The 25,637-nt window shown below is 39.2% G+C and overlaps 1 protein-coding gene across 2 annotated transcripts in view; it reads left to right on the top strand.

Moving 5' to 3' along the window:
- The first annotated feature begins 268 nt into the window (after nt 1–268).
- The window catches only part of LOC119492417 (phospholipid-transporting ATPase ID-like), a 42,184-nt gene continuing 16,815 nt past the window's right edge, over nt 269–25,637 (top strand). Inside the window, exons 1-6 of one of the 2 annotated variants that reach the window (XM_037776853.1) lie at nt 269–433; nt 13,699–13,788; nt 14,675–14,733; nt 18,316–18,429; nt 20,200–20,298; nt 24,754–24,815. In XM_037776853.1, the coding sequence (XP_037632781.1) occupies nt 13,746–13,788; nt 14,675–14,733; nt 18,316–18,429; nt 20,200–20,298; nt 24,754–24,815 (377 nt within the window). In that variant the 5' untranslated portion in view covers nt 269–433; nt 13,699–13,745. Of the gene's footprint in view, nt 434–13,698; nt 13,789–14,485; nt 14,570–14,674; nt 14,734–18,315; nt 18,430–20,199; nt 20,299–24,753; nt 24,816–25,637 lie in introns of those variants that run through there. The other variant, XM_037776854.1, reaches the window with a different exon arrangement.

The following is a 25,637-nucleotide window of genomic DNA, read 5'->3' as shown; positions in this document are numbered from 1 at the left end:
TCTTCCACTATTGTGTATTTTAGAGTGAAATGTCTCCTTGAAGTCACAGCTGAAAAGTATCATCAAACTACTTTACTGTCTGACCCTGAATAGAACATGATCACGCTAAATGTTTATTGTTAATGTGGGTTTCCGTGTTTCAGTGCCAAGAGTTGAATTCTAACTTAACGGAGCAAAACACACACAGTGAGGAGGAGGAGGAGGAGGAGGAGGAGGAGGAGGAGGAGGAAGAGGAGGAGGAGTGGAGAGCATGAGAGAGGGAGGGGAGATGAGAGGAGAGGAGAGGCGGGTGGTGGGAAGCCAGGAGGAAAAACATTAGCCCTCGTTTCTCCTCGTAGTTTGGAGACTTTCTTATTTCTCTCCAGGACGTTTGTTTTTGGCGACGCGCAGCTCAGCAGCAGCAGCAGCAGCAGCAGCAGCAGCACGACTCACGGTAGGAAGACGCTGTTTATTGACCTTGGAGGTGTCAAGGTGAAGTGGAGAATGTGGTTGACATGCTGAGATGGATTTATTTTGGGAGGGAGAAAAGGGAAGAGATGGAGGAGGAAGAGAGAAAGAAAGGCAGACAGACAGGCGAACAGGAAGCTGTCGTGAATGTCTCCTCACTCTCTGTTTCCTCAAAAGTAACGGAAAGACTCAAAAACACTGAGTTAAAGTAGGGGAGGAGAGTTGGTATGTCTGGGTTAGAAAAGAGAAAAACCTCTTTCTTCTTTCCTCTAAATTCCAATCATGTGTGTATTTCCACAACAACAACACTACTATTACTTTTGTCTTATGTTGGTTTATCAGAGCTGTCGTCAAACTTCTCCAGAACTTCTTCTTTTTACCTAAACTTTCTTTTTAAATACAATCGAAGTGTGTTTTGTTGTTTTTTGTGCAGGATTGTTCAAAACTTTGATGTCAAGTCTTTGCTCAGACATGAAGGTTGCAGTCTGTGGGGGTTTCCTAGGTGTAAATATGTGATGATATAGATTAATATCAGTAAACAGTGATGAGTCATTTCTACAGCATTGTGCAGCGGAAGGTGGTGAAGTTTACTCATTCATATCCTGTATTAGTGGTGCGGATCATTTTCTATTCAGTGTCAGACAGTGAAGACAGTAAAGTAGTTTGATGATACCTTTCAGCTGTGACTTCAAGGAGACATTTTACTCTAAGATACACAATAGTGGAAGAAGTTTACTGAAGTAAAAGTTGCAGTGGTAAAAGTCCTGCATCCACAATAGGCTACTTTAAGTAAAAGTACAAAATTATTTGCATCAAAATTAAACTACCAAAATTACTCATTATGCTGAATGTCCCATTTCAGAATCATATATAGTATTTTACTGATTTATAATTATTGATGCATTGATGTCTAAGCATACTGGTGTAACAGCTGCTAAAGATGGAGCTGATTTTAACTACTTTATATACTTCTGGATACCTATAATAAAACATTATAAATTATTAGTTGATTTATATTTTGTATTATTAATCTGAATCTGCAAAGTAACTCATGTTGTCAAATAATTATAGTGAAGTAAAAAAGTACAATATTTCCCTCTGAAATGTAGTGGAGTAGAAATATAAAGTAGCAGAAAATGGAAATAATCAAGTAAAGTGCAAAAATTTTACTTGAGTACAGTACTTGAGTAAATGTACTTAGTTACTTTCCACCGCTGAACTTATGGGTGTATCAAACAGGTCAGGAGCCCCTGAAACATCTGAAATAAGATGCACTTTAATTAGGGATGCACCGACACCGATACCGCATCAAATACTGACTCAAATAGCTGGATCGGGTATCGGTAACAATGGGGTCGATCTATTAAATTAAATTCTATGTTTATATATGATATACATTGTTTACTGGAATTTTAATTCCTGTTAATTTTGAAGATTTTTGTGTATGATTTATTATTTTATCAATGAATAACGATTCACTAAATGTAAATTTATTGGTAACATTTTGCTTTACAAAGTTATGAAAGCAATGTTTAAGTCAAGCCTGTTGTTGCCTTACACATAAAAGAATGATCCCATCACTTCCACACAATGAGGCGTACAGCTTATTAATTAAACACTGGTATCAGATCGGTACTCGGTATCGGCCGATACCCAAAGCCCAGGTATCGCTATCGGTATCGAGACTGAAAAAGTTGGATTGGTGCATCCCTTATTTTAATTAACGTTTGTTTTCTGTGCCTTTTTATAAAATCATCACTATTTGTGTGTGCTGCTGTGACATGTTGGCACTGTTTACACTGGTGTCGGGTTGTGTCTTTATAGAGTTTGAGTTTCTTTTTAAGCCGCCTGAAACATTACGTCTGCTTTTCTTCTTATAGCTATATGTGTAACTTTTCACACCTTGTCATGCTTTATCTCTACGCACATCTCTGACGTCTCTCAACTTGATAGATATCTCAATTACAGAGAAAAGGAAACCTATCTGTTCTTATCTGTAAGTCTCAGTGGTTAGTACAATAGTCACACCATATTACCAGTACAGAGATTAAAGTACAGAGCCATAGTCAAAAACTGATGTTGGTATCTCCCTGAACATAACATGATCAGGAATACTCTGTATATTTTGACTAATTCAAAATCCATGTCATTATTGCCATCGCCTTCTTGGTTTTTTGCAACCAGAAGTGGCACGAGAGGATGGAGCTAAGTACAACCGAACGCTGAAGAAGACATTTTTTAGGCGACCAAAGTGTTATAATTAACTTTCATGAACTGAAAACACACTGTGAAAGGGTTTAAGATGTAAGACGAAAACACGGACAACTCCAAGACCGAACAACGCCGTGGTAGCGACCTATCAATCACAAGGTAGCCACGCCCTAAAATATACCCTGCTTTATGGTCTATTTGACTCTAAATGGGACCATAATTTACTAAATGAACATCATGCCGTATTGAAGAAGACTTGAAACTAGCGATTGAGACCATAAACTCATGTTTACGATGTTTACTGAGGTAATAAATCAAGTGAGAAGTAGGGTCATTTTCTCATAGACTTCTATACAATCAATCTTTGTTCGGTAACCAGAGGAGTCGCCCCCTGCTGGCTGTTAGAAAGAGTGCAAGTTTAAGGCACTTCAGCATTGGCTTCACTTTTCAGACCCGGAGGTCTCCTTTTTTCAGTAGTGATATATTATAGCTAAAAAAATAAAACTGAAATTAATTTACGTTCATTTTTATTCGTTTTTCATGCAGGCATGCATGCTATAATAACCCTGGTCTGTACCAAAGATGTCAACCAACCAACATCCGTAACCGCTTATCCTATTCAGGGTCGCGGGGGTGCTGGAGCCGATCCCAGCTGACATTGGGCGAAGGCGGGGAACACCCTGGACAGGTTCCCAGCCTATCACAGAGCTGGCACATAGAGACAGACAACCATTCACACTTAGAGTTAACAATGAACCTAACGTACTCGCTTTGGACTGTGGGAAGAAGCCGGAGAACCCGGAGAAAACCCACGCTAACACGGGGAGTAACATGCAAACTCCACACAGAAGGGCCCCAAGCTGAGTTTGAACCTGCGACCCTCTTGCTGTGAGGCAACAGTGCTAACCACTGCCCCAACCAACATATAAAAATACAAAAAAAGCAATAATAATAGAAGAAAACAGTAAATATTACAAACATAAATGAGATTAAAACTTAATAAGGAACACGTTGCAAAATGAGGAATGAATTTCGTCATGAATCGAAGTGTGTGCACAAGTTGAAAAAGCAGGAAGATGAAGCAAATTATTGTAGAGACAGACTGTTTATGTGCGTTACAGTTAGAAAAAGTTTGGTTAATAAGAAAGAAAATGCTGAGAGAAGTGAATTATAAACTTATGCATATGACTGAACCTCAGCAGCTTCATCTAAACTGAACACAGACACTGACCAGAGGTGTGAAAGGGTCACGTAAGGTAAATCCTTGAATCTTATCTTGATCAATAACTTCCAGCCAGTGAACAAATGAATCTAACGCAGGTCAAAATCCCAGTTTGTGTGGCAGCTTAAAGGTCACTCGTTGTTGGACTGATGTGACGCCGTGTCTGAGTCTTTATGGTGCATAAAGGAGATTATTGAGTTTAAAAGGTCAATCAAAATGTCGGGGTTTTATCGGGTAAGATGAGAGGAGGAGTGGCTCTGTGGCCTGAGAGGTCAGGTGAATTATTCAGAGGTTGATTGTTCGGGTCTTTTGGTGCGGCGCTCGGGGCTCGACACTGTATTGTGCCCTTGTGTCATAACTGCATCTCACTTTCCCATTGTTGCTTTGTTCATGTTCATCGATGGTGGAGAAAGAGGTCTCAACAGGCGACATCTCTATTCATACGTACATCAGAGTCACAAATCAGTTTTTAATGTTCTCAAAAGGAAGAAAATACAAAATATTCCCCCCCGACCCAGTGGTGGTAGAATGATGCTTCTTTATTTCAGACATAAATCACAGAATACTGAGAGGGTTTGACTTATCCTGTGATCACACGTTCACGCAGTAATTCATTAATCAGTAACTCACAGGAACACGGTCAGTATGTTGGCTTCTGTTTGGTCATTCAACCTTGTTGTCGGTTAGATCGAAGCTGATTCTGTGGTACGTTGTGAAGTACTCAAAACCTTTACTTAAGTAAAAGTACCAATACGACAATGTAATAATATTCAGTTACAAGTAAAAGCATTCAAAAGTACACAAGCATCAAAAGGGAAAGTACTTGGCCCCTGATACGTTATCTGATATTACATCATTAGATTGCTGGAGGTCGTTTTAACTGCTTTATACACAGCTCAGTAGTTTAGCAATGTGGTTCTCAACCTAGGGGTCGGGGCCCCTCCAAAAGGTCGCCAGATAAATTTGAGAGGTCCTGAGATGATTAATAGCAGACTAACGAAGAAAATAAAATCTGTAGAAGTTGGTTATCAACTTTTTTTCCCCCAAAACTTTATTGACCAAAAATGTTTTGTAACACCCTTAAACCCATACTGCATCAACAAAACGATGTTATTTGATCATGTCGTAGGTTCTGCCTGTAAATCTCTGCCAAACGTAGAGAAAATAAATATATAAAATCATATGATAGGCTAAACAGTAGGAGTAAAAAATGTGAACGTCACGTCACAGATTGTGTTTGTTTAAATATGCCTATGTTTAGCCTTTAGGAGTAAATTAAGTTTGAAAAAAAACCAAAAAAACTTTGGCACGCATGAAATATACGTCATCTGGCATTTTGCTTGTGCCATACAAGTGCCCCAAAATGTAGTTTTCAGTCTTTTTTTCTTCTGTTTTACATGTGCAACTACAGTGATTGTGTGTTGGGATATGAGCGCTGCCAAGACACAGGTGACCTACACTCAATATTGTGCCTGAACGCATCCTGAGCAGACAGACAGAGAAGCTGCTGCTCTGTTAAAGTGTTGTGTCTTCTGTGTAAAACACAGTGTAAGAGTGCTGAAACAACATGTTGACAGTTGGCCATTTAGCATCTTTGGGCTTTTCCATGTCATCATCTCAGCAGCAGTTAACATTTCACTCTGCAAACAGCTCCAACTTTTCAGACCTCCACCTCCACCGCAGACCAAAGGCATTGAGTTTGGGAGGGGGAGTTTCAGTTGAGATGCGGTTGAACTGTGGGCAGGTGAAACCCAGAGCCCTCTGCAGAGCGAAACTTTTACTAGTTTCTGAACTTTACGTTCGCCTCAAATACACCTTTTTCTTTAGAGTAACAATACATGTATAAAAATAATTTCTGTTTGCTTTAAATATCTGCAGCATCCTGTTGTTTAAATGTCCTTAAACACTGAGCATCCTTAAGGTACCTTCACATGTTGACAGGGTTTTGTTTTTCTACAAAATGCTTTTTGAAAAATTTGTCAAAATAAGCCATCTTCTCAAATGCATCAGTGTTGTTTTAATGTAAAGTAAAGCTGAAACGATTAGTTTGAAACATTAACATTTAATCAGCAACTACACACTGACAGCTGTTGTTGCCTGTTGGGCTTGAGTTTGCCATGTTATGATTTGAGCATATTTTTTTATACCAAATACCTGCTGTTTAGAGCACAGATTGGATTTCTCTCTTAGTTTTTTGATTTGCCACGAAAGAAGTGATCGCATATGATATCAGAATTTATTGTCCAAAAGGGTAAAGTATTCTGCAAGGAAGATACACTATAGAAATGCACAAAAAGGGATTTTGAACTTGTTACAACATCAGTAGCACAGTTTGGAGACCGTTGATGTCTTTTATTCAGCAATGTGTGTTTGAGTATGAACGTTTCATGTTGGTTTAAAATCATTGTCTCAGAATCCCTCTCAGTTGGCTCACAGCCTTGTTTTAATAGCATGCTGTACGTGCTCTGTTTTCCCAGAAGTTACTGTTTGTTGGCAATTAGCAAGAATTCGCTCTCACTGACACTTCCTGCAATTGTTCAGTCGCTGTGACAGATTTCTGGGCTGAAATCTGAAGGCAGATATGGTGAAACAACACAATTTTAAGGGTTTATCAAAAGCAACAGTTGCAGGTGCAGGTCTGGTGGGAGGTCTGATTGTTAAGACCTTTCGCCGGATAGAAAATCTAAATATTCACCTTTTAGACAGTTAAAGCTTGGATCTAGTTGGCATTTCTGTTTTGATTCTGTGCTACTGTGCAATTTCCTTCCCTGCCTTCCTTTGTGGTATTAGTTGCGTTGGCCAACGATCTGAAGGATTCAGTAACAATACAGGATGTACTGTGGAATCCACAGAGAGCAGCTGACCGGGAAATTGTTGAAGGACTGACAAAATAATGATGAAGGGGAAGTCCAGGGCTGCCACTAACTAACAAATCATTTCATTATTGATTTATTTGCAGATTGTTTTCTTGATGAACTGACCAATGGTTTGGACTGTAACAGTGATCATCACAGTGACATCATCAAACGTCTTGTTTTGAAATTCAAAGATATTTAGTTTACTACAATAACCATCACAGTTGCCGTTAAAAAAACCTGAAATGATCAATTTATTATTAAAATAGTAGCAGATTAATCTTCTGTCGACCAACTAATCGATTAATTGACTGCTCGTTTTGGCTCTGCTTCGCTCTATAGGTGGCTTTATTGCTTAGTTGCTCTGTAAAATACAGTCTGGGCTGGCAGCTATTATTAGCTAGCAGCCTGATAAGACAAGTACCTGTTGAGAGAGATGCAACAGAAAATGTAGCCTGGTGGATTTTTGAAAGCTGAGCACTAGGACTTTGTATTTTAAGGTTTCTTCTGAGATTTATATAAAAACATTAAAGTTGTTCACAGAATACAGTTTCATGAAAGCCCTGTCAGAGTTTGTGGATGCTTTATGGAGGAAGTCTTTCAGGCAACTTTCTGTGTTTCCTGTAATCATGAATGGATTATTGAACAGGCCTACCGGAAAACGGCTACAAAGAGACACAAAATGACTACAAAGACTCACAAAACAGCCACAAGAAGATGCAAAACAGCAACAAAGAGACACAAAAAGACTACAAAGTGACACGAAACGGCTACAAAGAGACGCAAAATGACTACAAAGAGTCACAAAACAACCACAAGGAGACGCTAGGCAGCTACAAGAGACATAAAATGACCACAAGGAGACACAAAACGACTACAAAGAGACAGAAAACAAATACAAAGAGACTCAAAATGACCACAAAGAGACGCAAAACAACCTCAAGGAGATGCAAAACTGCTAAAAAGAGACACGAAATGACCAGAAGGAGACGCAAAACAACTGCAAAGACATGCACCACAACCACAATGAAATGCAAAACAACTACAAAGAGAAGCAAGACAACCACAAAGGGACGCAAAAAGACTACAAAGAGACACAAAACAACCACAAGGAGACACAAAAGTACTACAAAGAGACACAAAAAGACTATAAAGAGATGCAAAACAACTACAAAGAGACACAAGACAATCACAAGGAGACACAAAACAGCTACAAAGAGACACAAACCGACCACAAAGAGACACAAAACGGCTACAAAGGGACTCAAAATGTCCTCAAATAGACCCTAAACGACCACAAAGATGCATAATGACCACAAAGAGACACACGATGACTCGTATTTCAATCTGATTGTCTTGCTTGTATGTAGGAGGGGTGGGGGCCTTAAACTGTACATGTTTGTGCTCAGGGGCCCATTGTCTCTGAATCCATCCATGCCATTAATGTTTGTAGCCTGAGAAGCCCTTAAAGTTAACTTCAAGCTCTTTGTTTATTCTGAGAGCACAAGAAGCCATGAAGAGCCTCTCCGCTGTAGCAACTCTGAGAAAGTTAGACTCCTCTCGTCTCGTCTTGGAAACACAAAAAAAGCAGCTAACTCTTTCTCCTCTACACACCTTTCTCTCCTCCTCCTCCTCCTCTTGGAAATAGACCTCATTTATCCAGAGCTCTGTTTGCCATTAGACAAAACACACAAAGAGAGAGGAAACATGCTGAAAACGCAGCAGCTGTGCTCATTGGCTTATCTGTTACTGTAGGTCACTGTGTGATTGGCTGATCTATGGAAACTATTATGCAACAACTCCAATCTTTCCCCAGTTGTTTTAAGTATTTTTGGCCTTGGTAAAGTCACACAGCACATCCCTGTGAGAACTGTTTTTCTTTCTAGGAGAGGTGTGTTTCACATCATTGTACTGGTGTAGTTTTTGATAAGAGCAGTGGTTTGGACGTGCGTCAAGTTGGATTTAAGGTGGGGCTGGATGGACTACAGCATGTTTCAAGGGAGATAAAACAAATATATTCATAACGGTTGCTCTATTACGCTTAAGGATCAAATACGTTAGGCCCTTAAAGCTTCAATAGGCAACAAGCTTTTGGCATCATTGGGCAAAAATTAAATAATAACCTTACAGCGTATTGTAATTCAAGTGTTCTGAGAGAAAACAAGACTTCTGCACCTCCTCATGGCTTTGTTTTCAGGCTTTAAAGAATTTAGCCTTGAAGGAAAACCATCCTTTTAAAAAAACAACAACATACAAACACAAAAGGGCTCTTCAGCCAGTTGGATACACATCAGGCATCTGTCTGCACACACGCACACACACTCAGAGCAAAAGGTTGTTTCTTTCAGCTGCAAACAAGCAGTCAGTTTTGATAATAGACCGCACTGTTCAGTTTTAGAAACCAGAGATCACTAATCGGACAAGACACCCATTCATCTGTGTGACCTCTGACCTGTTGAGCCAGTCACAGGTGGCTGTGACACTGGGATACTGTTACCCACCTTTGTTTGCCTGGAATAGCATTAATTCCAGTGTTTGTTGCCTGCACTTTAAAAAGTAAAAGGTTGTGTGTGTTTGTGAGAAAATAAAAGCAGAGACAGAAAAGTAGGACAAAGACAAAGCATCGCTGGGTTTCATCGGTAAAGGTGGTTTGAGTTAAACCACGACTTGTTCTGATTCAACCTCCCCGGGACCCACTTGTGTTTTTCCACTGTGGCTTTAAAGCTACATGTGAAACAGTTTTTACCTTCTGACCTATTTAAACACCACAAGTCACATATCTGGATATAGAGGTGAGATGTAGGAACACATTTTACCAAAGTTTCGATCGGCAGAATACAATGTTTACAGTTTGCCAAGTTTGATGAGATATTAAAGGACTATACCTGTGGTTTAGCCCATTATCACATGTACTTTTTTATCACTGCTAACCATTTTGCAAACCATACTATGATATTTAGACATTTTATTGCATTTTTTAACAAACAATTTCCCAAAAATCTGAAATTGGCTTCCATTGATTTTTTGCACGTTATAAAAATAAATCGGCAGATTCTTGAATCTTGTGTTGTGTTTTGTAATCCGTCTGCAGTGAACATCTAGTTTTGTGTGTTTTTAATGTTTGACCAGTTTAAAACTATGGTGTTATAATGGTCATTTTAAGGAAGGAATACGTAACCCTAATGCAACAATATGGCTTTCCCGATGTGTGTTTCATTAGTGTTTGGATGACCAGCCCGTTCTCATTCTCAGGGCATCAAATACCGAGGCTTTGTCGCGGCTTTCGATACCGCCGCACAAAGCACCCCTCAGCGCCGGTATGAAACGCATTGGGCGTTCCATTAACTGAAACCAGTGGCGCCGAAATGAGTTTTGAAGTGGGGGGGGGGCTAGTTTTGGATGACTTAATACAGTGTTTCCCACAGGGTTTGAGAGACTGTGGTATGGTGCTCCCCCGGAAGAAAATTTGGAACATATTAAAGTTAAATGCATCAATCTGGAGCACTTTGGGAGCAAAATTACAAGGCTAGATCCATGAAGAACTTAGTGTGCTCTAGTAAACAACTTAATCATAAAGGTTGAATGGTTATGAATGCTGATGGCAAAAAGTCACAGCATAAACATGGTAAACGAGACGAGGTGCCGGCATCGCCGCAGAACCCTCGCACTGAGGACAGTCCGCCCCGGTTGACATTTGCGCCGGGAATCCCGTCCCTCCTCACAGGGAGAAAGGGCGCAGCGAAAACTCAACGGCCCCGGGCAGCGGCGAAGTCCTGGCGAGGGGTGCTGTAAAACTCACGGTCTGGCTTTTCCAAGCAGACCTCGGTCGCGGTGCACACACCACCACACGTAGCCTTGGTGGAGGTAACTATAGTGGTTTTGTTGCCGAAAAGGGCTTGACGACAAAGGGCGTGACGACAAAGCGGTGGTATGTGACGAGTTGCGATGAGAACGTATCGGGATGACAGTGTTCTAACTAACTTACAAGATATGTCAGGCAGTGGAAATACTTTGTAGTAGAGTGAATTTCTTTTGATCATTTATTAAATGTTCTAATAACACCAGCATTATCCTTTAACTGACCCTGATTCTGGTGTTTAAAAAGTCTACTAACATGCAAGTACTTCTAGAATAACTTTCCCTTTACTCGAGAGCAGTGTTCCCAGCATCTCCATAACTAATTCACTGGGACCAGTTTTGTGTCTGTGGTGTGTCAGTGCTGTAGTAAAGCCTGGAAAGTCCGAGTATCTGCCAAACCCCCAAAACAACTCCCCAACACTCTCCCGTCCACGCCGTCTGACATTCACATTTAAAGGCTCGTTAAATCTTCATGATGATTGCAGTGAGTTTTTTTTTGTCGGGTCACATGACTGTGTGTTTGGCTGTGGAATAAACTGGGTGTTAATTTGGAGTGAATGAATGAGTGGACTGTTTGCTTTGGGGGTTTTTATTGTGGGACTTTTTCAAAGAGTGGATAATGCGTTGGGCGGTTACAAGTTACATTTACTCTCTTTATAGAGTTGTGTTAATATGTTTGCACATGTAACATAAGACCCCAAAACACCAAAGGGAACATGTGGACACACACACATAAAAAAACAATGATGCAGACAAAACACACACTGTCTTGCCTGTGTGCGTGTGTGGTGTTTTCCAGAGCCGGCATTCCTGTTAAAACACACACATTCTTCAACAAACACATGTGGTTGATATTTATAGCTCAAGCGCTGACGTCACCTTGGCAACCAACGCTCAAAAGCCACCGCTTCCTGTCCAGGAATCCTCAACCTGGGCAGAGGGCACACACACACACACTTTTTCCCTCACTTATGACGACATTTGCACTTCATTAAGTTATTTTCTCTGGGGAATTTGGTTAAACAGTTTGTATTTGTTTTTGTCTTTTCCCTGTTTAACACGCAAAAAAAGTTTTTCACATGTGAACGTTAAACTTTTCTCGTTTTCACGAGATCCTTTTCACGATATAAGAAGATATTTTTCATGTTATGTTGACATAACTTTCTCACTATTACGACACAAAGTATTCAGTTGGCTTGGACCAGTTAATTGGATTTGTGTTTCGGACTGCTGATAAAGAGCCGTGGTGCTTGGCACACTGCAACAACCATAGGTGACCACTGATGATTGTTGGTGTGGCAGGGCTGTAAACCACTAAAATAACAGCGGCATATACCAACAGCTACTTTTCGGCTAAGACAGACCGCAGGGACCAGACGCGGCTCCTGATTTTGAACTTTTACTGTCAGAAGGAGCAGATAGCTGAATGAGTGGATGTCTGGAGCCTCCCTCTGAGTCACTCTGCCCTACATGGGAAGAACATTAACAGACTGGAGGGCTGATGCAAACCTGAAGTAATAACTTTCTGATCGAAAGGAGGAAGTTAAGGCAGATACACACCCACATGTTGTGGAGCGAACGTAAACGAACTCAAGACTGGACTGTGAAAAAATGTTGAGGCTTTCCTTCCTCTTTTCTTCTTAAGGGGTTTAGTAATTCGTTATGGCTGTTTGTTGCCTCATGTGTTGCAGGTCGCACACATTCCAATGTGATGTGACTGCTCGTTGTAGAGTGGTTTTAGATGTTTAGTTAATAATAGTTAATCGTGATTAATCAGGATTTTTATCTGTTAAAAATGTACCTTAAAGGGAGATTTGTCAAGTATTTAATATTCTTATCAACATGAGAGTGGGCAAATATGCTTGCTTTATGCAAATGTATGTATATATTTATTACTGTAAATCAATTAACAACACAAAACAATGACAGATATTGTCCAGAAACCCTCACAGGTACTGCATTTAGCATAAAAAATATGCTCAAATCATAACATGGCAAACTGCAGCCCAACAGGCAACAACAGCTGTCAGTGTGTCAGTGTGCTGTCTTGACTATGACTTGCCCCAAACGGCATATGATTATCATAAAGTGGGCATGTCAGTAAAGGGGAGACTCGTGGGTACCCATGGAACCCATTTTCATTCACATATCTTGAGGTCAGAGGTCAAGGGACCCCTTTCAAAATGGCCATGACAGTTTTTTCTCACCAAAATGTTGCGTAAGTTTGGAGCTTTATTTAGCCTCCTTTGCGACAAGCTAGTATGACATGTTTGGATTCTTAGGTTTTCTAGTTTCATATGATGCCAGTATCGTCTCTCTAGCTTTAAAACTGAGCCTGCTACAACCTCATAAAGATTGATTGTGTTAACGCGTTAAAGAAATTAGTGCCGTTAAAATGAATTTGCGTTACAGCATTATCGCGTTAACTTTGACAGCCCTTCTTAAAACTTAAAAAACTTGCATTGTCATTGGTTTCGTTTCAGTACATCAATGAGGAAGAGAACATTTCTGATGAAGAAATGGATCGTGTTGTATAGAGGGTTGCTATGATGGAGCATGTTAGTTTGTTGACATGGCAGACTAAAGTAAACTTGATTGCAACAAGGGTGGGATTTGAACCCACACATACAGAGAGCACAATGGATGAGCAGTCCATCACATTAACCACAACATGTCTCAGTTTTAAGAGGACCATTTCTCTCATGCTTGGTGGCCCTTTAACAATAAATGTCTCCACTTTTTAGATGTTTACACCTTCTCTACTCTTCTCTAACTGTTTTACAGTCAGAAACAAAATGTATTTTTATAAAACCAGCTGTACTGGGAACCTAAAACCTGCTTTAACGTTAGTTTAAAAAGCAATGCAACTGGGGAATGATTACCTCATAGGGCACATTACGGAAAATGTCCTAATGGCAGCTGGCGGGCATTAAGTCATTCTCACTTTAACAGCAAGGAGGTTTAAACTCCAGTTTCCAGGAGAAAGCTGATGTTTGACGTGAGCAGGCTGGGGTGTGTTTATTTCCTGGTTATGAAGATATTAGGTGACTCAGATATATGCTTTTATTCAGCCGCAATGTAACAGCTGTCTCTCCTTCTTCACAGACCGGTACAGTATGATGGATAGATAGCAGAAGGAGGAAGAAGAGAAGATGTCGTTCTTTGGCGTGGATTGTGTCAAGAAGAAAGAGAAAGGTAAAACTTGACCACATGCATTTTACTTTTCATTAAGGTTCAAATTTCATTCTTGACCTTGGAAACAGCCAGCCTGTTCTCATTCCCAGGGCATCAAATACCTTTAGCGTCTGTATGAGACGCACCGGGCTTTCAAACCCATTTGTGCCAATATTAAACACTCAGAGAAAGTGGTCGGAGAGTCTGGTGAAACATTTTAGAGAGCAAAAAAAATGTCATTCAGGAGACCCATGTTCGTGTCCCATGCGTTAAGTTTCACTTTCACACATTCTTTAATAGTCCAAATAAACACCAATATGTTTTTTTCTTTCAAAAGATAAAAATTCAAAGCGTTTTACAAAGAAAAACCATACAGTACTTGAAATGAACATATCTGTAACATTTTTGTGGTCTTTTCTATGGGGAGACTATAGCCGGGTTTATGCTCGCCGTAGTGTCCCCGGCGCGAGCGTCTGCGAGCCACAAATTACTTCCCTCACGTATTGTGGGTAACCTTTTAATCTTTGTTTCATTATAATACATTTAATACTTGACTCCTTTCTTTACAGTGATTATATAAAGGCGATAGAGTATATCTATGAATATGAGATATGAGTTTACAGTTCATTACAATTCCTCCCCGACATTGAGGAGTTTGGTTTATAACGTTTTGCTGGTAACACATGTTGACTTGTTGCTTCTTCACAGAATATTTTGTTTGCATGCCCTCTTGCGTTTCGAAGAATACTGCAACGAACAACGCGCGAGTATTAAACAAAGCTTAAGCCCTACCACTGCTGTGGTTAGGGGTTTAGTTCCCATTATACATTATGTTATACATCTGTAAACTGACTTGTAAATGAATGTAAATTAATAATAATAATTTCTTTCTGTCTTTTCAAATCAGAGCTGGAGAGGAAACTCCGCGCCAACGACCGCGAGTATAACCTCTCCTTTAAGTATGCGGTAAGTATTGCACTCACACAGTTCATCAAAGTGAGTTTCTATTGTCCTCTAAAAGACTTCTAAAACAGAGAAGGGGGTGTACAGCGGATGCAGCCCACTATCCTTGTAGACAAAACAGTTTACTACCACATATCGCTCAGTGCAAATATTTACAAGAGAAACCCTCCTTCGGGGTGTGTCTTTCTGCTCGAGTGTCTTAGTCTTATCAGGAGACTGGACGTCAGCCAGAGTCAAAGAGTTAAGTTCGGCCTCTGGGTAAACTCGTTCTCCTCAGTTTGTTCTCTGTGTCGCTGCAGTCAAGGTCAAAACTCTGTATCATTATTAAGTTTGAAAGAACTGGCATGCATTTTTCTGATTGGTTCTAATATGATTAAAAAGGCCAATGAGTTGTGTAAGAGGTGTCACTTCTAAAATGTCTGCTGCTACATCTGTATTGAGGATTTGCGTTTACACGTTATTATGGCGTTAACTTTAACAGCCCCAGTATATATACATAAATGTACACATACTGGTAGGCAGACGTATAAAGACACATAGGGTATGTAACTGAAAAGGTTAAAAAGGAAAATGGAAAGTTGAAAACATCAGTGGAAAATGAGAAGTAGCGTAAATTAGTGTTTTTCCTAACATTTTAATATTCAATTTTCCTTTTTGATTATGTTTTTGGTTAAAATCCTCCTCCATACTTGTAAACCTACTGGAAAATACCAAAAAGGGTGTTTTTATTTAAGCATTTACAGTCAGAACCAAATCTGTGGGTGGCGGTGTTGTTAGTAAAGAGATCCAGTGATAAACTAAGATGGGAGTCACATCCGACTGGTTAAGAGCTTTCAGCCTCCTGATAACATCCACCTGGCACAGAGCAAAGGCCTCCCACCAGATTACACTCTCATAAAGTCAAACATCTTTCATTACAGATTAACTAAGCTACAACACAGAGATGTCTAACATGTGGGGAAATCTGTTTTGGTCACGAAAGAACCTTTGATTCAACATTTTAGAGTAGTTTTATCCAGAGAGAGTTTTTGACCTGAGACCCGTTTCTAGGAAATACACTTCCAAGAAATTCACTCAACTATTTCAGTCAGACATTCAACTTTTACTTACACACTTGCTTATCAGTTACCTGCCCATTAGGTACGATACGATACAATACGACGCGATACGACACGACACAACACGACTCGACACAACACGACACGACACGACACGACACGACACGACACAACACGATACGATACGATACGACATGATACGACACGATACGATACAACACGATACGATACGATATGACATGATACGATACGATACGATATAATACGATACGATACGATACGATACGATACAAAATAATTAATTCACTGAAACTGAGTGCCATCATACATATAGGACAGACTACAGATGAGACAATAGGAGAAGACATACACATCTCAAGGCTGTACAAAATAAGGGGATAGCACAGGACCGTGATAAATATTGTAAACATAAACATCATTGTGACTGTGTGACATCAACATCCACATATTCATGTACCAGAATAATCATGTAATCACCACGAACTGTGTATAAAATAGAAACAAAGTAGTTCAGAATAAGATGTTTATATTTGTGATTTCCTGATTCTAGAGAGAGTGCAACACAGAGGCTGCCAGATGTATATGGACTATTTTATTTCTTATTTTATTGTCGGTCATTGGTGCTTTATATACTGTATATATTTATATAATATTTATATACACACCTATTTTTTCACTACTTGTGTACAAAACAGTCCTGTCTATTCCTCACCTTTATTTGTCCCGCTTTGTTGTCCTTGTCCCTAGCTGTTATTTCTATTTCTGTGTAAGTACATTTAGAGAGATGCATAAAAAACGGAGTCAAATTCCTCATATGTATGTACTTGGCAAATAAAACTGATTCTGATTATGTTAATATCAGTGAGGTTTGACTGAATATTAGTATTTATCTCAGTGCAACTCAATACAATTAACAGCTACAGTCTCCAAAATTTAATATTTTATGTATTATCAGTTTGTTTAATCACACATAATGAATTTATTATTGACTGGACTAACATTAATGTTACCAAAAGTCAGACACTTTTTCATCTTATTTTTAATTTTTCACACCTAACGCGCCTTGTTTTGGGGATTGGGCCCAACAAACAACTCTACATTAATGTAGATAAAAAAAAAATAATAATAAAAAAATGTTAATATTTCTTCCGGTGAGGACAAACTCAAACGTTTTTAGTTGCCCTCTTTGTTGTGAACAATTCAAGCTTAAAAAATGCATTACAAATGTTTTATGAGGTGGGAGTAGTACATTCAATATGGCCGTCAGTCCATCTGTCTGTTAACATCTACACCCTGACATAACATTTTGGCCTCTGAATATCCAAAGGACCACAAACATGGGCAAATATTTGTTCAAGCCATGAATGTTATTACCCAGCATGCTTCTATCTTATCATCCCGGATGCAGAAAGCCAGATTTCCATAATGAAGTTTTTTATGGATCCATATAAACACGGTCCACAGAATGACGCAAGCTGCACACACTGACCTAACATGTAGAGAACCAGTGTGTGTGTTTTTCCACTGGTGAGGTTGTCTGTTTGTGACCAGCTTACGTCTCCAGTAGCAACTCGGTTATTGTGTTTTATTTGTTTTTTGTGCTATCAGAAAGTGTTTTGTGTAACATATAGCTTTGTAATGGATGATATAGATCTTTCTGTGGCTTAATGCTGAAATAAAAGGACTCTAGAATTTTTCTCTTGTCAGGATATACAATCTTCTGAAACAACTTTTTGACCACATGAATTATTTGTAGGCAGATATTCAATGTGTGAAGGCAATTCATTTGAGAGATAAAGAACTGCAAAATTGATTTACGAAATACATTATTGAACAATTATTTTAATAACGTGAAGGATCTGCTTGAAAAGGTAATTTTTGCAAAATCCTTTCCTTTATACATACCGGTATATCAAATAGCAGAGATTGTCAGGTCACACCAGGGGCAGTGGCAGGTGATAAAGACATTAGCTAACATTGTGGTAATGGTAAAAAGGACAAAAGTAAAAAAATATTTATTTTTATTGCCCCTTGTTCCTTGAGAAAACAAAGAAAATACCTCAATACACCTTAGTTCAAAAGGGGAAACAGTCGGCTATGTGTCTTCACAGAACTGAGCTATCTTCTCTGTCAGGGAGAAGGAAACAGTAACCTCATCATGCCTGCATGTTGGTTTCCTCTGAACAAACAGTGAACTGTAACATTTATTATAAGAATTTAATTTTTACAATAATGACAACAAGGACGAGAGGTCACACAAAGCATGTTGTAAATGTCGTTATGACCAACCTCGTGATCGAGAATTTGTGTTTCCTGTTTTGATGTGTTATTTGACCTCAGTTTCGCACAGACAAAATGTTTTCAGCATGTCAACCACCAATACCCAAGAAACGGTTCCTCCATCATTAAATGAGTCATTTCTCACTGAAACATAAAGCTTAAAATATCTTGTTATGGGTCCGTATGTATATTCATTGAGTATATTCTCTCTTTACACCTCTTCCAGACGAACGCCATCAAGACCTCCAAGTACAACCCCTTCACCTTCCTACCTCTTAACCTGTTTGAGCAGTTCCAGAGGATCGCTAATGCCTACTTCATGTTTCTGCTGGTGCTCCAGGTGAGAGAAACAAACGCATACATACATGCAGGAAACATACAGGCTGCCATCCAGCTGTCAAGCAAATTTTATGCAAAATGTGATGAAATGTCTCAAATAATAAAATGCACATTTTACAGTTTTACCATGCCCCAAGCTTCAATTCAGATCTTTTACTTCAGTAAAAGTAGCAATACTACATTGTAAAAATACTCTGTTACCAGTAAAGTCCTGCATTCAAAACTGTACTTGAGTAAAAGTAAAGTATTATCACCGAAATATACTTAAAGTACAAAAATTCATTATGCAGAATGTAAGACAAAAAAGCATTATCGTCCACACAGACCATCTTTAGATCATAGTGAAATTAAACTATTATATTACAATATAAAACTGTCAAAGGCCGCTGACAGTCTGCGTTGTGAGAATCACCGTCACACACATACAGTACAACACAACTCAATCTGCAGCGAGCAACTGTTGTTCACACTGAAGCTGTGTGTGTTAACCAAACAGGAAATGCATGAATCAAGCGCAATGAGATTAAGGAAGTGTAATATCCAGTACAGGAAATTGCCTCATCGTTTGCAAAACATTCATGTTGCACCAGAGAGGTCATGGAGGAGGAGGAGGAATTCAACAGCAGCTTTAAATGAATAATATTCAATAGTTTCATATATTTTCAGTATGCATCAGAATCTATCTGGTCTTTATTGCACATTTAATAAAACAACAGGAAACAACTTTAAAATGTTCTTGGATCAGCTCCTCCTTATCACAAAACTTGATGTTCAACCAAATTTCATTTAAATCTGGAAACAAGTTTTTGAGCAACAAACGGAGACAGACAAACCAGAATGGGACCGAACAATTCCTCCTTGGTATACATAATGAGCACATATTATTATTAAAGTTGTCTGCAAAATGTGCACGTTTATATTTTAAATTGCAACCTTACTGTTAACCAGTTACACTTATGACACTTACTGTTTACAACCTGTACATTTCTGCATTGTGTACATTTGGTTTTTGGACCTGTTTTGCACCATACTGCTATTTATATTTATATATATATATATATATATATATATATATATATATATATTGTTTTATTTGCACTTTTTTTTATACTTTGTACTGCAAATGCTGCACAACAATTCCCCACGGGATAAATAAAGATAAAGTATCTTATCTTAAAATCAAGCAAAACAATATTATTTTGCAGTATAAACTTGTCTTATAGATTTATTTATATTTATAGATCCAATTAAATGCACATACACACGGGTTGGACAATAATATTGATTAAAAAGCTTATAGAGGCAAAAAATGTTGCAACTTTCCTTGTAGACACAGGAATGCTTTTGCAATGCAGCGTTGTTCAACTTGTTTTGTCGTCTTCCTTTTTAGTTCCTTTAATCTTTAATCTCGAAATTGTGGTTATTTTGGTAATGACATTAGTTTTACCTTCATTAACACAACGCACGCACTCTTCTCTCCTTAACACCCACAAACATCTTTCTTTTTGTTGCTTCTCTCTACCACAAATATTTCCTTTTAGAGCAGTTTAAAATAAATGTAATCTTGTACAATCATTTGTGCCTCCTGTTGATTGTTTGTCTACTTGAGTCTTAATGTCACATCATTTCTGTTGTCATATGCATGTTTTCTTTGTCCTCATTTTCTCTTTTGGTTGAAGTATCTTTACTTTTCTTTAAAAGTCTCTTTTCATTAAACTAAAGTGAATTAAAGACAGTTTTCTGTATGTGTGTGTGTGTGTGTGTTCTTCAGGTGATTCCTCAGATCTCCTCTCTGTCCTGGTTCACCACGGTCGTACCTCTGGTCCTTGTGCTGACAGTCACCGCTGCCAAGGATGCCACTGACGATATCGTAAGTGTTTTGAGTAGCATCTCACTTTTAACAATTTTTACTTTGACTTTTGAGGTACTAGTACAGTAGTCTGCTCCTGAATCTTGGCCGGCATCAAAATACACATACTGATCAGAAGAATCGTGCAATACGTATAATGTACCAGATTTTTTTCAGTTCCCAGTTGATTTAAAGCATGTAGAAGCAGATTTCACTGCAGACTTTACAACCCTTAAGAAGCTGTGTAGAGACTGTAACCTGAAAAATGACAGCGTTGGTAGTTTGGTTGGCGTAAAACAGTTTTACACATTTAAAGGGACTGTTTGTAACTTCTTACACGTATAAATCTATCCGGGTCGGTGTCCCACGCGTGCTCGCATGTGGCTACGCTGTTCAGACAAGACTCCAACACAAACTACACGGAAGCACCAAAACTGCAAAGTTATATCTAGTGAAGCCCGTCTTGCAAAACAGTGTTGGCCGCGGTCGGAGGACGCGGGGGAGACCGTAGCTTTGGTCTCCAGGGTCGGAGTCTCTGCTGTACTCCGCTCCTCTGCTCCTCTGTCTGCTTGCATTCACTAACACACCGCGCTCGTTCTCGCTATTTCGCTCCACTCTCACGTTTATGCGTGCACACGACACACTGCAGGAGAGTTAGTAGTTCTGAGAATATCTAGTGAATCTACAGTGGACGTTTGTGCAGAAATAAATGCTTCAGCTCCTCCAGACCAACAGAGGTTTCCCGTGTCTTGTGAAGTGACGGGGCTCCGCAGCGACAACCGTTATCGTCCCCGACCAAAACTCCGGTGTCTCCCATGTTCCCTCCGGCCGCGGTCAGGAGGCTGATGCAGGAAAAGCCAACACTAGGATCAGCATTGATTCATGGAGAGACCTTTGTCTGGTCAGCTAATATTACTGCCAAGCAGGTGAAACATAGAGTGATATTGTGGTTTAAGCTGACGTGTGTCGCCTCACTGTTTTGAGCGATGCTCGTTCATGTCTATGTAGGGCGAACACAAGCGCGAGCCCGACGCTGACTTTCGTTGACTTAACGGCCACAGGTGTCGCTGTTAACAAGCATTTCTGATTCTTACAAACAGTCCCTTTAATATAGAAACTGAGTAACATGCCTCTAAGTCGGGAAAAAAGAACACCGTCTCAGTTTGGGAACCTCTGACTTAAAACGAGATATGTTTAAGTTTTCCCGACAAGTAACCTCTTCAGGTCGTGTGATCAAAGTCTGTCTTTTTTCAGTGGCAAAGGTGGAAGTAGCGTGATGCTGTTAGACTGTCCCAAAATGTGTCAGGGTAAATTGTTGTGCCTACAAAGCTTGAGACTTTGAGACCAAAGACTCCTACCAACAGTCTTTGGTCTCACCTAAACTAAAATATATCAGTCCAACTCTTTTACAAAACGACACAGAACTGCATGTTATTTCATGTTATCTCATGTAGCTGATAATCATCGTTTACTCTCTGATTGTGGGATAAACAGTTCCACTAACATCAGCAGTCTCATGTACAAAACACTTCACACTCTTCCTAACTCGTGTGATCTAGCTCAAGGTCAAATTAACTGTTTCTCTGTTTGATTAAGTTTTAATATAAGCATATTTTAAACTGAGTTGAGCTCAGGTTGGCATTTTATTTCCCTTATTCCAAGAAGTATCTTGGCAAATAGAAACCTAACATTTTCAAAACAACACACTACATTCAGTTTTTTAGTCAAGGGATTACTTTTCTGTAAAAATATTCCTCAACAGACTGTTTCATTAGTCAGATTTGTGAAATCTTGTGATGCAGTTCTCCTTTGGTGATAAAAAATGATGCCATATGGGAGTTGACTGATTAAGTAATAACAAAAGTTCCCCTCCCCATATCACAGCTGACCTCTACTGATAGTTCATCAGGAAGTAGACTCTTTTAGTTAATGGCTGACAAACTGTTTTCTTTTTCTCTTCTCACTTTACGGGAACCAAAACGGAAGGAAACATACCTCTAAAACAATTAAAGGAAAATTACATCGTTTCAGCCGCCAAGGTCAACCTAACAAACGTGTATGTACAGTATGTGTGCAAAAGCATGTGTGTGGCATCCAATAACCTAATGCCAAACCACCATGAGGAAATTAGTGTTGTCATGGGTTAAACATTAGCTGCAGGAGGAGAACAAGAGTCCTTTTGTTCGGCAGCAGTGGCGAGCCTGAACGGTCTTCCTCGCCGCCGGTACCCATCTGTTCCTTTAGTGATGTCACTGCGTTCAGGCTTGAGTTGATATTAGCAGGTACACAGCAACTCCAGACTGACCATGTATGGCAAGGTGGATGACCTTGCAAAACAAACGTTGAAACACTGCCAGTGTTGGGAAAGCTGCTGTGAAAAGACGTTTTTTTAAGAGCTTCCGCCTACTGAACTGCAGAGTTTTGTATTTCTTATATTGTAGTGATTGCTTAGTTTTATCTACATGGATAAACAGTAGTTTCTACATTTGATTTGGATCAAGCCTCATTTTCCAGTGGCTCCCAAATTGTGATACGGTAGGAAGAGATGATTAACAGAAGAGGAAAGCATAAAAAACATTAATATTAGACAATGTTGTGCTTATTTTGCCAGACTTCCATCTCACCACTAACATAGCCAGAAAACCCCCCGTGTGTGTGCATCAGAAAAACAGGGTGTGTCACATTATCCAGGGGTGGACTGGGACTGAAATTCAGCCTGGTACTTTGAGATGTAGGGGACCATGCGAGCGCTCGGAGGCAGTTGGGCACTAATACAGCCACGACAGGATATATTTATGAAAAGTTGTGTAAGCAAAACTGCCAGCTGTCACTCTGTTTCCTACCGGCCCCAGTAGCTTTCTGTGCAGCCTCTCCCGGTCCCGGTGTTACACCAAAATCTGTGACCACCGAAATCGGAGACCGCAGAGAGCAAGCAACACATGAGGTCACCATTTCTGACGGCTGTCGTCAGATAATGTGACCCCACTGTACTTATCTTTTGCTTTTATTTTAGAGTTTTGTGAACATATCTTTAAAGTAATAAAATATTAAAATACATTATGTTTTTTAACAATTTAGTTTTATGTGTTTTCTGTCACATATTTGACTCAATTATTACACAGGTATTTATTTATTTTAAGTACACATTTTCTGACAACAGCCGTCAGAAATGGTGACCTCATGTGTTGCTGGCTCTCTGCGGTCACAGATTTCGGTGGTCACAGATTTTGGTGTAACACCAGCCGCACACGACGACCTCTCATGACCTTTTTCCTGTAAATGCGTGTGTTGGGTTGCCAACGTCCACTAGTATAATTATAGAACGGCTGCAGATGGGTAATGGCGGGGTTGTTTTATTCAGTAATAATAACTCGTTAAAGTAAGAAATATAACTTAAAATTAATTCTGCATCTGATTTTTGGGGGTGCCAGCTGCCTCTTTGGGCGGCACAGACACACACTGGCACACCTGTGGCTACGTCATAGCCTCTTTTTCCCCCTTGTAAATGACTCTTTTACCTTTTCAGATTATTTCTTTTTAAAGCAAGGGGGAAAAATGGATTTAGTAGTAGGTTTTGTTTTGTTTTAAGGGGTGAAAAGTTGGGAACCTAATTGTTGGTGTCATAAATTAGGATGGTGACCAAATTGTAATTGGTTGTTCCTTTACCTGAGGCCTTTCAGTCAACTAGATTTCATAGAGATCAGTTAAAAAATAATGTAAAAGTTGAAAACAGAAACTCCTTGACCTACCAGGAAGTAAATCACAAAACCCCCCAAAAACCCCTCTGGGTTTGGCACAGGAAGAACAAGTTAATTTTCTTTTAAAATTTAGCTTCCTTTGATAATATATTTAACGTATGTCATTCCTTCATTTTCACTCATGATTGCTGTTTGACAGAGCAAGAAATCTGGACTTAAACCCTTTGGCTTCTGGACAGAAAGAAGTACGAGAGTTTCTGTTCTGTGCAAAGCTTGATTGACTCTTTGTAATATCTGACCTGTGTAATTTTAATGATTTCAAATAGTAAATTAAGTAGTAACTAACTAGATGAAGCAGTAAATTTGTCCATTAGGGTAGTGTTAAAATTGCTTCAGAAAACAGTTGACAGTTGTGTCGGTCATTATAAAAGGGAAACCGCCTGACTGTCTCTGTACAAATACAGATCAGAAACTAAAGAGAGAGACAGAATGAGACAAAGGAGACCCGTAAGTGCTAATTAGAGGTTTGAGAAAAGGTCAAAGGCCTAACTGCCTATCTCTAACGGGAGGTTCCCGTTTGATACTGTAACTCCAACAACATATCACCTCCCACACATTGAGACCTCAGTATCTCTATGACAAATTATAACGCAATATGTTAATTACTGACTAATAATTCCCTTTCATGGGAATTGTCGTCAGAACTAATGAGTCAGTCAGTGATACCATTTAGTTTATTTATGACTCAGTGCTGTTTCATTGTGTTTCTTCTTCCCAGAATCGCCACAGGAGCGACAATCAAGTCAACAACAGAAAAGTTCAAGTCCTTATTGACAGAAAGTAAGTTTGTTCATGTGCATATATCCAAATTTTCAGGTAGCTACATCCTGGTTTTTGTGTCGCACCATCAGGGTCCTTTTACTTTTCTGTACAGGTTGGTGTTCCTCAGGGAACCATCTTGGGTGCCCTTTAGCTTTATTAAAGTTATAGTGTTTGCTTGTTTCAGCTCATATCTGAATCAGAATCAGATATGGGAAATTGGGAAGTTACAGTTGCTCTTATATAAACATTAAGAAATGTAAGAAAATAGAAATAAAGGAGTAACATGTAAATTACATACATACATTATGCTACAATATATAACACAATATATGTAGAGAAATATAAGTAAATAAGAAAAATAAGAAATGAGAATATAAGAAATATGTGCATTAAAGACATGCAATATATAACATATAACATAAAGCCCACATGCCCATCAGATCCCACCTACAAATCAAGCATACCTCACATATTTGAAATAGCAGACTTCAGGGCAAACAGGATACAAAACAAGCGCTCCCCACCGTCCTGCAGCTGCTTCCTGTCGGCCACTTTAGGTTATGCAGCACGCGAGGAATACATAGATGGGTCAAAGTACAGGAATACACACTAAAAATATACAGGGAAGGTCAAAAATATCTATTGGGCTTGTCCTATAAACAGAAGAACTGAAAGTCATACAAAGGTGAAAGTGAGCTTTAAATATGCATTTTAGACGATAGGGTCCAAATTTCCTAACACAACCACACCCCCTTGAGAAATTATGGACTAGGCATAAAAAAAACATTTTATATTTTTCTATATTTATTAAAGATATATAATTCTGGTTTAGAAAAGCTG

The sequence above is a fragment of the Sebastes umbrosus genome, chromosome 8, assembly GCF_015220745.1.
Source record: "Sebastes umbrosus isolate fSebUmb1 chromosome 8, fSebUmb1.pri, whole genome shotgun sequence".
NCBI classification, from domain to species: domain Eukaryota; kingdom Metazoa; phylum Chordata; class Actinopteri; order Perciformes; family Sebastidae; genus Sebastes; species Sebastes umbrosus.
Note: the sequence above shows the minus strand (reverse complement) of the source record. Positions and strands in the feature narration are given on the sequence as shown.